At 41.5% G+C, this 13,155-nt stretch overlaps 1 protein-coding gene across 3 annotated transcripts in view; it reads left to right on the forward strand.

Annotated features, from left to right (window-relative positions):
* Nucleotides 1–13,155, forward strand: part of KDM1A (lysine demethylase 1A) — a 52,125-nt gene that overhangs the window by 16,259 nt on the left and 22,711 nt on the right. For all 3 annotated transcript variants that reach the window (XM_051772235.1, XM_051772236.1, XM_051772237.1), the window contains 3 exons: nt 8,608–8,700; nt 9,450–9,556; nt 12,232–12,313. In XM_051772235.1, coding sequence (XP_051628195.1) covers nt 8,608–8,700; nt 9,450–9,556; nt 12,232–12,313 — 282 coding nt within the window. The remainder of the gene's footprint in view (nt 1–8,607; nt 8,701–9,449; nt 9,557–12,231; nt 12,314–13,155) is intronic.

The raw sequence follows: 13,155 nt of genomic DNA on the forward strand, positions 1-13,155 counted from the left end.
ATCATAAATCTGCTTAAGTTGTCTTACCCCCCTAGAAACTGTTTAACAGACCCTTACCACATCTAAGGTACAAATCGTTACGTACATGCTTGACTAAATCGTTTGATTATTGTTTCTACTTCTTCAGTACATTCTATTCCCACGAACAAGGCTGCTGCTTAACTCACTACTGTAAAGTGTTGCTTTCTAGGCCTACCCTCTTACTTAAGCCTTAGCCATTCTACTACTAAATTTAAACTGCTTTGCAACAGTCCCCCCTTTTGAGCATTCTTCAGGCTTTGCTTGCAAGGATGCTCAAATACAGCAATCTTCAGGTTGCAGTTTCTTGATGGATAGGAGGTGATCCATTTTGCGGTGAGATTACTTCTTTTCTTGTTATAGCTTTCATGATGCGTCTCGTATGTTGACCTTCTTTTACAATCATTCCTAAAAGACACTTGTAAACAGTTATGGCTATGACAACAATTATTACAATCAATATTCCGTACTGGATAACAGAAGATATCCATCCTGACACATGGAGACCTAGGGAGCTGAATAATTGTCCTATCCAATTGTGTTCCGCTTCTTTCTGCAGTTTATGAACATTCTCATCAATTTGTTCTAATTGATTAATATCTTTCTCTACTTCTTGAGTGACATTTGGGATGTGTACACAACAATGCTCATCCTTTGCATGCAGGTAACCGCAAACTCCATGTTCTTTGAGTAATATCAGGTCTAATGCCATGCGGTTTTGTATGGTCATTCTAGAGGTGGCTTGTAATTGTAAATTTAGATCTTTAAATCCTTTCTTAGTGACTGCTGCTAACCTTTCGGTCTGGCTCATCAATTTGAACAATATTTCTCTATTTCGATATGTTGAAATTGGGGCAAACAAAGATTCTAGTGCCCATCCGAATTTAACTCCTGCTGATGGCTCATGCCAATCTGTTAGTTCCAGGTCATTAATGTCATTACTAACTTCTCTTTTCTCCCGTGGTCGCATCTCTGCTGGTGTTAACTTCTCTTTTCTCCAGAGTGGACAAAGAGTAGGTATCCCTAGTGTGACAGGTACAACCGGACCGTCTAGAGGCATGTGGGTGGTCCATTGACCATGTCCCATGACCCATACTAGGTTTCCGGGACTTCTAACTGTGGTAGTGTGACAATCAATGTTTTTCACATGTCCTTTAATAGTATGGTTATATCTTCGACACTCACATCCTAACTGCAGAAGTGTTTTGACTGGCATTAAGCCTATTTCATCGTCTGGGGTATCACATGTATATATTCGGGTACAATTCCAATCCTCTTTTGTATGTGTTTCTGTCCTCCAATTATGATTCCCTCTATTTTCTGTAGAATAAGTTTGATTCTTTTTCCCCTTCCAGTGAATGCACCACTGTACCTTTCCAATATAACTATATGTCTCTAGCAGGCTGGGTCCCCAAATTGTTTGCCATTCTTCCATGGTTGTAGAACTGGTAATATTTTGACAGACCTCTTCTTGTTTTTCTCGTTTTACTGAAGCCGGAACTTTAGAGCATGGGTGTGTTGAATTTGTAACTAAACAGTATCCTTTTAATTCATTAATTGTTTCACTTGTTACCCATGTCCCAATTACTACCCATCGGAAATATCCCGGCATCTGTTCACATTGCTTCTTCATCATTTTGTCACTTAATAAACATACATCTATCGTTTCGCTCCATGTGATGGTTACAAATTTGCAATTCCTTGTAATATTCTTAAACATTTTGGGTATTTCCGGCACTGGAATTATTCCCCATGGAATTGGGTCTCCTGCTGCATGAGGCATAGGGAGACATGCAGTAATTTTAGTAACGTTTTGTACTTTCCCAAAATCTCGAATTAGGCCCACAATTAAATTTTCCTGTTCTATTTCTCTATTCGGAATCTGCAGATCTCTCACATGTCGAGTTTTCCTAGGGGGTATAACTTGTACCTTAGTCATTATTTCCCGAGTTGTGTTTATCATGTGTATTTCTACATACCCATAATCAAAACTCCTTTGAATCCAAACTAAACACATGTATGTCCCTTCTACGGTTTTAGACACCTCAGGTACCTGCAGGACGGTATAACCCTTTTGTTGTGTCGCATCCCAAACTGTTGTCACTCCTTCTGTTATGATTCGATCTTGATCCCTCCGTCTCCACTTGACGTGGACATCTCTTAATTCAGCTCCCTGGTCATCTGAAAACAGACAAGTTAAGTTTACATCAGTGTGTTCTGGTGCAAACAAATAAGGATCTGGGGTCTCAATTCTCACGGTGGTCTCTGCTAAACTTATCAACCCCAGGAATACCACAATCTTCAATTGTTGGCTCGAAATACCATCTTTGTAGGTGAGAGAGGTTCTACCGACCATGAGACTGGAACCTTCTTGACTCGGGTGTAATGGATCCAATTGTCGATTCCCTCGACTTTCACCGCCGTATAAGTGGTCATTATCACCTGGCGAGGACCGTCCCATGTTCCCTTTAATGGTTCCACTGACCAGTTTTCCACATAGACTTGGTCTCCTGGAGAAATGTCATGAACCGGATTCTCCAGGGGCAGAGGCCGATTCCACTGCAGCGCTCCTCTGAGGGCTGTGAGGGTCTTATTCAAAGATAACACATAGTTAAATACTGCCTGATCACCCACTACATGAGGATCCCCTTGGTAAGTAGCCGCATGATAGGGCTTGCCATACAATATTTCGTATGGACTTACTCCTATTCTTTCCCTTGGTTTAATCCTAACTCTCAGCAGAGCGAGGGGTACTGCTTGGGGCCACTGGATTTTGGCTTCCTGACAGATCTTTTTCAATTGACCTTTTAATGTCTGATTCATTCTTTCTACTTGTCCACTAGACTGCGGTCTCCATGGTGTATGGAGATTCCATGTTATCTCTAATACAGCTGACACATCTTGGACTATCCCTGCTGTAAAGTGCGGTCCTCGATCAGAGGACAACCCTAGGGGAACTCCAAATCTTGGGATGATTTCCTTCAGAAGGGTTTTCACTACTTCTTTTGCCTGATTGGTCCTGCATGGAAAAGCTTCTGGCCACCCTGAGAAGGTACAAACATACACTAGCAGATATTTAAAAGTTTGGGCCTTAGGCAACTCAGAAAAATCTACTTGCCAATAGTCTCCTGGTAACTGTCCTACTTGTAGTTTTCCCATTTGTACTTGCTTCCTGACTACTGGATTATTCTTTATACACATAGGACACATTGCATTCACCCTTTTAGCTAGTGTTAACATCTGGTTTGAGAAAATTTCGTTTTTCAAGAATTTCACTAGTGCTTCTGCACCCCAGTGGCACTTGTTGTGTTCCATTTCAAGCACTGCTTTCATTATTCTGACTGGTAAAATTACCTGTCTCGTAGGAGTGATATACCACCCCCTGATATTTTTCTTCGCTTCCATCATCACAGCTAATTTCTCATCTTCAGGTGAATAATGCGGTTTCTCTTCCATGAATGCTATTGCTGGATTATTCCGGGTTGGTAAAAGAACCATTTGAGTCCATACCTTTCTCGCAGCCCTCCTGGCTGCTTGGTCAGCGTATCGATTTCCCTGAAACTCTCGTCCTGGATCAGCCTGGTGTCCTCTGACATGCATTATTACCACTGCTGAGGGCTTATGTATTGCCTCTAGCAATTGTAAAATTTCTTCCCGATGTTTAATCGTTGTCCCCTGAGAAGTAAGAAGTCCTCTCTCCTTCCAGAGTGCTCCGTGAACATGAACTACCCCAAAAGCATATTTGGAGTCAGTCCATATGTTAACTCTCCTTCCTTGGCTTAATATTAAAGCTCTCACCAATGCCCATATCTCGGCCTTTTGTGCAGATGTACCTTGGGGTAGTGCATTCGCTTCTATCACTTGTTGTAAAGTGACCACTGCATACCCAGCATACCTGGTGCCATTTTCCACAAAGCTAGATCCGTCGGTGTACAGCTCCCAGTCAGGATCTGTCAGTGGTTCGTCCTTCAAGTCTCTTTTGCTCGCGTAGACTTGTTCAATGGTCTCTACACAGTCATGCTCCAGGGTGCCTTCTTCCTGTGTAGACCTAAGGAATTCTGCTGGGTTGAGATGGTTAGTAATTTTCAGTTCAACATCATCTTGTTCTCTCAACAAAGCCTGGTATTGCAACATGCGGCTGGAGGAGAGCCAATGCCCCCCTTTTTGCTCTAGAACTGCTATGACCATGTGGGGCACGTACACTATCATGTGTTTTCCCAGAGTCAATTTGCGCGCTTCCTGTATTAAAATGACCGTCGCTGCCACAGCTCTGAGACACCCCGGCCATCCCCCACTTACTGCGTCTAGCCGTTTGGAAAAGTACCCAACCGGTCTCTTCCAGGATCCTAATTGCTGAGTGAGTACTCCTAAGGCCATTCGCTGTCTCTCACAAACATAGAGCTGAAATTCCTTGGTTGGGTCCGGTAGTCCCAGGGCAGGTGCTTCCTGGAGGGCTTTCTTCAGTTCCTGGAATGCTTTTTCTTGCTCTGTCCCCCAGGTTAGCTTGGACTCCTTTGCTGCTTCATACAGTGGTCGAGCAGTCAGTCCGAAGTTAGGAATCCACAGCCTGCACCATCCGACCATTCCTAGAAAAGATCTCAGTTCTTGATTATTTCTAGGCACAGGTATAGCACATATTGCTTGAATTCTATTTGTTCCCAGGTGCCGGACTCCTTGGGAAATTTCACATCCCAGATAGATAACTTTCCGTTTTACTAATTGTGCTTTTTCTTTTGAGACTCGGTAGCCTGCTTGGCCCAGCATGTTTAACAGTTCAATAGTTAACTGACGACAAAGTCCCTGTTCTGTAGCCCCCAAAAAGACGTCATCAACATACTGAAGCACTATATAAGAAAAAGGAGATTCTTTTACCTGCGTCATCTTCCACTCCTCAAGTTCCTTTGCCAACTGGTTACCAAATATTGTAGGAGAACACTTGAATCCTTGTGGTAATCTGGTCCAAGCGAGCTGTCTCTTTCGTCCTGTCTCCGGACTTTCCCATTCAAAGGCAAAGATTTTCCAACTTTCTCGTGCCAGTGGTATGCAGAAGAAAGCATCTTTCAAATCAACCACAGTAAACCACTGAAACTTCTCAGAAACAGATGTTAGCAAGGTATAAGGATTTGCTACAACCGGGTGAATATCTTTTGTAATAAGATTTACTGCTCTCAAATCTTGTACTAATCTATATTTTCCATTTGGTTTTTTTATCGGAAATATGGGGGTATTAAATTCTGATTCACATTCTTGTAATATTCCTAGAGTTAGGAACTGTGAAATCATAGGGGCTATTCCCTTTCTTGCTTCTAAACTAATTGGGTATTGCCTAACTCTGACAGGTTGTGCTCCTTCTTTTAATTCTATTCTAACTGGGGTAGCAGCTTTAGATTTCCCAGGAACCCCGGTCTCCCACACCCAGGGTACAACAGCCTGTTCAATCTCTTGGGGTATTTCTTCCTTTTCCACTTCTTTCACAACAAAAATTTTTGCTAAATTTTCTTCTGGAATTTCTATCTTGACTCTCCCTTTTTCAAATATAATTTTAGCTTGCAAGGCTGAAAGCAAATCCCTTCCTAATAAACATTCAGGACTGTTAGGCATATACAAAAACTGATGGTCTAGTTCTTTTCCTCTAAATTTAATATCTAAAGGTCGCAAAAACACCTTTTCCTCTACCTGTCCTGAAACTCCTACCACCCATGCAGTTGAATCGCTTAGTGGCCCCATCAATTTATTCATTGCCGAAAAACTAGCTCCAGTATCTATTCTAAATTCCGTCGGCTCCCCCTCTACTTCCAAAACAACCTTTAAGTCTGAATCTAGCCGGCTCTGTCTTCCACAACTCCCTAACATAAATGCCTGGGCGACACCCTGTGGCGTGCCCATACCAACAGGGTTTTGTGGATTCACAAAGCTTTGAGGATTCCAAGGATTCATTCCATTTCCAGCATTTAATGGGCATTCGTTTTTCCAATGTCCTTGTCCTTTACAAAGAGCACACTGATTTGGTCCTATTCTACCACGTCCTCCCCCATATTGATTTCCAAATCCCGACTGATTGTTAAATCCTCTACCCATTCCTCCCCTTCCCCTTCTGCCACGTCCCCTTTCCCTACTACCGACCCCATTGTTCTCTCCTGAAGCTTGTAAAAGCGCCAACAAGCTCGCTTGTTGTTTCTTAGTACTTTCCTTTTCCCGATTGTTATATGCTTTCCAAGCCACTTCTAACAATTTCTCTAAATCTCTTGTTTCTCTCCCTTCCAGTTTTTGAAATTTCTTTCTAATATATTCTTGTGATTGTCCCATAAAGATCAATGCTAATTGTAATTTTCCAGACTCGTCTTCAACATCTAAGTCTGTATACTTCCTAGCTGTTTCCTTTAGCCTTTCTAAAAAGGCAGAAGGGGACTCAGTCTTATCTTGCATTACTGAATATAACTTAGACCAATTCAACGTTTTTGGAATGCCACATCGTACTCCCTCTACCAATAATTCCTGGTAAATTTTTAACTTTTTATAATCTGCGGGGTTATTAGCGTCCCAGTCGGGATCCTCCCGCGGTACAAAATCGTTTACCGTCCCCCGTGCTGCCCGGGGCAGGGTACGAATCCTTTCCTTTGCTCTCTCCACCATCACCTTTAATACCATTTCTTTTTCTGTTGAATCTAAAATTGTATCTATTAATACCTGTAAATCATTCCAGTCCGGGTCTTGTGTTTTTATAACCATTTTTATAACACGAGCCACCCGCTCAGGATTTTCTCTATATGTCCCAGCTGACTGTTTCCAAATTAGTAAATCATTAGGCGAAAAAGGAACTTTTATCATGATTTTTCCCCTGCCTGCTCCGACCGCTTCTCGCAAGGGAGCCATCAATCTAGGGGGTGAGAGCGAAACGTCTGTCTCCCTCCCCCCTCCCCGTCTTCTTTCCCTCTCCCTTCGCCCTCTCCGAGTCCGTTCTGCTAGAGGAGTTCTGTCACATTCCCGCCCCCCTGTTTCTTCCTCATCCGAGGATGATTCTAACGGGGGCATGGTGTGTGATTGTGCTCTTGCACGTGAAGGGAGACTATTTCTCGGGGGCGCACTTGGAGTTACTCCGGGGGAGACTAACAAAGACACATCCTCCTCTGGTTCTGAAAACCGTATTTTCCGCTCATGTTTATCATCCAATCCTTTCAATATCTTTATACTCCGCTCTTGACATTTCTTACATTTATCATCCTCCAGTTCCAGTTCTTTCAACACTAAGATACCACATTCCTTTTGCCATTCAGTGTTTTGTTCTAAATAATAAAACAAATCCAGATACGGTATTTCATCCCACTTCTCATTCTCTCGTAAATATCGCATCAAAGGGGTTATAATTTCCAAAGTCAGTGATCCATTTCTGGGCCACTGCATTCCTCCTGTTTCATATTGAGGCCATACATTATTACAATAATCAATCAACTGTTTCTTGCTTAACTCTTGTCCAAAATTTCCTTCCTTCCAATGTTTTAACAAGCAACCAAGCGGAGAATCGCTAGGGATATCTTTTTCTGTGCAGGATAGTGCTCTAAAGGTTTTAAATGACATCATGCTTGCTACTGGCTCACACACACACCACAATCTAAATTCATCAAATTCACAATAACACAACAACACAAAACAATACTTTTAACGACCAGCACGATAACACAACAATATAAACCAGTAACATAACCAAAACCAGAACAAAACCAAAACCAAAACCAACTCGCCGATTCTCCCTCTGAGAGGTGAGTGCTGGTACTGCGCAGCTTTCGCTGCGTCTTACGACCAGCGCCTAGGCTTCCCAACCAAGGTACCTTTAGCCCAACCCAGCGGGACACTCACTATCCCGTCTTATAGGCAGGCTCCCAACCAACAAACCTAAAAGAATAAAGCACCTTCGGGCTTACCTAGAGGGTCGTCCGGCGGGCGCGGGTCGGGCACGGGTCGATGTCTCCCCAGAAATCACCTGGTTGCCGGCATGGAGTGGATCAGCTCGTGAGCCGCCCAGCTACCCCCGGAGTCCCATCTGGGTCGCCAAAACTGTTGCCCGTAAACAAAGACACAAACCAACAGAGTGCCGGTTTATGGGTGCTTTATTCGGGGCCCCGGGAACCTGCGGGCTAACGCCCCAAGTCAGGATTCCGACGACCCTCGTTCTCAGTTCAGCTTTTATACACAAACAAGTTTACATGTATTCTCACGGCTAAAACAATTACAGTTTCTATAGCAAACCAGGTGCAGTAGTTTATAACAATTAACAATCATCTACTCTAATCATAAATCTGCTTAAGTTGTCTTACCCCCCTAGAAACTGTTTAACAGACCCTTACCACATCTAAGGTACAAATCGTTACGTACATGCTTGACTAAATCGTTTGATTATTGTTTCTACTTCTTCAGTACATTCTATTCCCACGAACAAGGCTGCTGCTTAACTCACTACTGTAAAGTGTTGCTTTCTAGGCCTACCCTCTTACTTAAGCCTTAGCCATTCTACTACTAAATTTAAACTGCTTTGCAACACATACGTGCTGTTGAACATAAAGAATAATTTTAAAACCGTACACATTCTTTTAGGTGACACAGTGCTCGTTCACAGAGTTCACAGCTACCTGGAGCGGCATGGGCTGATCAACTTTGGGATCTACAAAAGAGTGAAGCCTCTTCCAAGTAAGAAACTTGAACATTCTTCTGATTAAAGTTTTGTTTTGTTGTTCTGTGATTTCTCAGGACAAATTTTTGACTGCTTTTTTTTTTCCAGAATTGCAGTGCTAAGAAAATAAAAAAAGTCTGGAAAGCCAGCTGTTTATAGATGTTAATGTGTTTTATTTTGATGTGGAGAAGCCACATACTTACATAAATTACTTTGAGAGGAGAAATGTTGGCAAATCTTCTTTTGAAAATTTGGTGACTGTTGCTGTTTTATGAGTTATCTTTGCTCCTCAGTTAAATAACTAAAATCAGAAACACAATATTGTACTTAGATCTGTTACATGCTTATGTGATGCTTGAATTTTGCAACTTCTCTGCCCTTTCTAGGCTTTATTATTCTGGGGCAGAAAGAAATAAAACTATGATACTTGTCCCATAATTAATAAGAATCAGTAAGTAATTAATAAGAATCAGTCTCTTCTTCAGACAGTTCTCCTTCAGTAGTATTTTTCCTCCTGTTTTCTTCCTTGTCCCAGATGTACTAGTGGTGCATTTTTCTTGTATGTGTCTCATTAAAAAAAATGAAGTATAATGTACAGAATTGCTTCAGTTTTCTTTTTGCTATAGTTTGTTCTGTCAGAGCTACTGATGAGAAGGAAGCTACTTTTTGTTCTTCGTATCTCTTAAATGTAATTTTAACGTAACTGCTTGCAATCTAGTACTGCATATATAGAGCATTACTATAGCTGATTTTTCCCTTTCTTTAGCCAAGAAGACTGGAAAGGTGATCATTATCGGTTCTGGAGTCTCTGGGTTGGCAGCAGCTCGCCAGTTGCAGAGTTTTGGAATGGATGTCACAGTTCTGGAAGCCAGAGTATGAATTTCTGTGCTATTTTACTTCTATATAGCAACTTAACTAGTAACCACATGTAGTACTAGCACAAGGCTGTGTCCCAGAAGCGTGCCCAGGGTGGGTAAGTGTGTGTGCTGTTCCAGGTAGCATCCATCTGGGATGGATTGCTGATTCTGAACCTGTCTCACAGTGAAACAAGTGGATCTGTTCTTACTGGGAGCTCTCTGATGCTTTCTCAGGGATGGGCTGGTGTAGTAGGGAAGGGTTCGAGACATACTGAAGCTTGAAAACCACGACACCGTTAAAAGCTTAACAAAACCCAATATTTATTACCAAGAGGTGGCCAACAAAACGAACAAACCCAAAGGGGAGGAAGGAGGAGAGAAATAAGCCCCCAGCACGACCTCCCCAGTTACCCAGCTGTTGCCCATAAAGTTATCTTACCTACCTAGCATGCCTATAATTACCCATAGCAGAAGCTGCATCCTTGGAGAGTCAGTAAGTTCACAAACTGGCAGGCGTCCCTGCCAAAAGGCAATGTTGTCCTTGGTTTGAAGTTAGCTCCCCTCCAAGAAAGTACTGTCTGCTTTTATACAATTAACTGAGTGACCACAACCCCCCAGGTGTGGCCAGCACCGCCCAGCCCGAGGCCCTCAGTCCCACCTCCCGGTTATGTAAGTGCACCTCTTCCACGCACGCGTGAGAATTTTGGAAATCCCCTCACGCACACGCAGTGTGCTTTGGGGGTCTTTTCTAATTGAGTTGGGGGTCGAGCCTTCCTCCCCTCCTCATCACTTTCTCCTTCAAGCGACCTTGGAGGACAAGTAGCCAATCACAGAACACCAACTAAAACAGTTTATACAGAAGTTCTCCCTCCAAGGATGAACTCACTGTTTTATCAGTGAACTTGGCAGGGAGAATATAAACTACTGCAGATGGCTGGGGCCTAACAGACCCAAAGTGTCAGCATAAATTCACCCTGGTACAGGCTGGGTAGTCAGGTGCTAGTGTTGTGTGCTTACACCAGGAGCAGCTTAGAACCTTCTTCCTTTCGTGGTTAGAAATTGGTTTTTCACCAGAAAGCAGAATGCAAGTCTGTATTTTGAAAACTTGCTTGTTAAATAGAATCATTGCTTGGAATTGTTTTACAACATCAAGCAGAATATTTTTCTTGTAACTTTTAAGTCTACATTAATTCTTTCCTTGCTTATTACTGTGTGCTTAACAGAGACTTTAAAATTATATAGGACCGCAGTTTGTGGTATGTGAACTAACTGCTTGTTCTTTCAGGAATAAGGTATTCTTCATATCCAGCCCGAAGTGGAATATCTTTTTTCCTTTTTAAGTGAAGTTTTTTCATATAATCTAATCAAATTGAGAATAGCTTGATACACAGTTAAAATAAATCCATTGACCAATTGGACTTATATCTTATGTTTTACTTCCTGGCTTCGTTTGGTCATACATTGACTTCTGACACTTTTCTAGCACAGATGAAAATAATCTGCTCAAATTTTTATAAGATTTATGTTTCAGGCTCTTAATATTGCTACTGCTCTTCTGGCTGGGGAGCAGAGCCGCTGACTCTGTGCTTCCCAGGTGCCACACCACTGCAGAAAGTGGAGTGCAACAGTCTAATGGTTTAGGAGTCTCTTGCTCACCTGAATGTATTATGTGTGTGTGTGTTGGGGGGGGGGGGGCTCTTATTGTTTGCTTGCTTGAGTTTTGGGGTTGGTTGGGGTTTTTTTGAAGCTGGAATTAAGAGATTCGTGATGTAACCTGGCTTTTGTTCTGTGCATCTTAGTACGAAAATCTGGCACAAAGCTATTTTAAAATAACGTGTGATATTTTTCAGCCATTTTTCTCTAGACTGCTCTTCTTGAGTAGTCTGTATCTTTTATTTTTAATGCAGTTTGGTGTTTTCATGCACTATGATTTCCATGATCTGAGTGATAGTTTCATTGTTTCTACTCATTTTCTGTTGCTTTCAGACTTAATTTACATGCTTCTGAACTGCTAACTTAATTACTAAAAATCAAACTTAACATTTTTATATTAACTGGAAGCTGTCTGGGATCTGTGCCCATTTGTAACCAATATTTTTCTCTGATACCATCCTGCTAGCTGAATGAGAATAGGGGAAGGTGACTTTTTTTCTTATGCAGTTTAAAGTGGTCGAGAAATAAGTATCATCTTTAGCAGGATGTGAAAGGATCAAAATTTTTTTTCGTACTTCCAAAGTGGGCTGCTAATTCATGATTTTCTTTTTAATTGATAGCACAGCTAAATCATTTCCTATATAGCTATTGAATTTTGTGGTAGGAAGTAAAAGGAGGAAATTTATATGTAATTTAATTTGTTCATGGACAGTGCAGGATTGGTTTTGGAATCAGAGTAGATCCTACTGTAGATACAGTTAAATCTGCCCAAATCAGATTAAGCATCTTTTTTTCTATTTTTATTTCCTTTTTTTCCCCTTCTCTTTTTTAAATGCAACTTAAACATTTTACTCCTTAACTTACACGAATTAATTGTATTCAAGTGTTCATTTTCAGAGGTTTTTGAAAAAGTGTACGTTCTGTACGTTTGATTAAGAGAACACTTGCCCCACGTTCTATAGAAGCTTCAGTGATTATATTTCAGTGAGATGTCTTGCTGAATGTAACTGGAGGTTTACTATACTGTGCTTTTAAAAGGACCGAGTGGGAGGAAGAGTTGCTACCTTTCGCAAAGGGAACTACGTTGCTGATCTAGGAGCAATGGTGGTAACAGGACTTGGTGAGTTTTTCATAATCAAAAGGAGCGGGGAGGAAAATGAGGATGTTACAATTCTGAAACTTTAATGCTATTTCCTTTCATGGCCAAAATAATTGGGTATTTTTAACTATTATAAAATACATGTTCTAGTTCAGCCTCTTTGGTGGTTAGCATTTTTCATAAGTAGCAAGACTATATGATGGGAGTGACCCCAAAGAGATGGCACGTGTTTTTTCATTTACATGAAAAAACAAGGAAGGAGGGGAAGTGCAGATTAGAGCCATTTTAAGGAGAAAGCCCTTCTTCAGAATTTAAACCCCAAAAGTACTTTCTCCAAGTGATTTAAAAAATAATTGTAAAAGTAATGGCAAAGCTGTATTTCTTCCTATTTATTACTATTTTATGATATGGCATCAGTTACTGATATGGTTACTCTTCTAAGAAGATGGGGAGGTGTTTAGTGTGGAATATCTTTCAGTAATGCAGTGAAATGATAAAATGATATAAAATCTGTACTAAACCTGAGTTTTACTGACTGCGTAAAGTTGGTGTCTGTCTTATGGTTAGTCTTATTAAATTGCATACAGAAGCTGGTTCCAGACAAAAAACTTAAGTGGCACAGTCCCAGAAAAAGAAATTTCAGGTTACCTAGTGAAAGACTACTATTTTTATGTTTAATTCTTGTAATCATAGAATGTGAAGGGGTTGGAATGGACCTTAAAGATATCTAGTTCCAACCCCCCTTGCCATGGTCGGGGGACACCTCCCACTAGACCAGGTTGCTCAAGGCTTCATCCAACCTGGCTTTGAACATTGCCACGTTTGGGACGTCCACAACCTCCTTGGGCAACCTGTTCCAGTAT

Source organism: Manacus candei, unplaced genomic scaffold, assembly GCF_025592945.1.
Source record: "Manacus candei isolate 608988 ecotype Guabito, Panama unplaced genomic scaffold, ASM2559294v1 h1tg000151l, whole genome shotgun sequence".
Classification (NCBI taxonomy): domain Eukaryota; kingdom Metazoa; phylum Chordata; class Aves; order Passeriformes; family Pipridae; genus Manacus; species Manacus candei.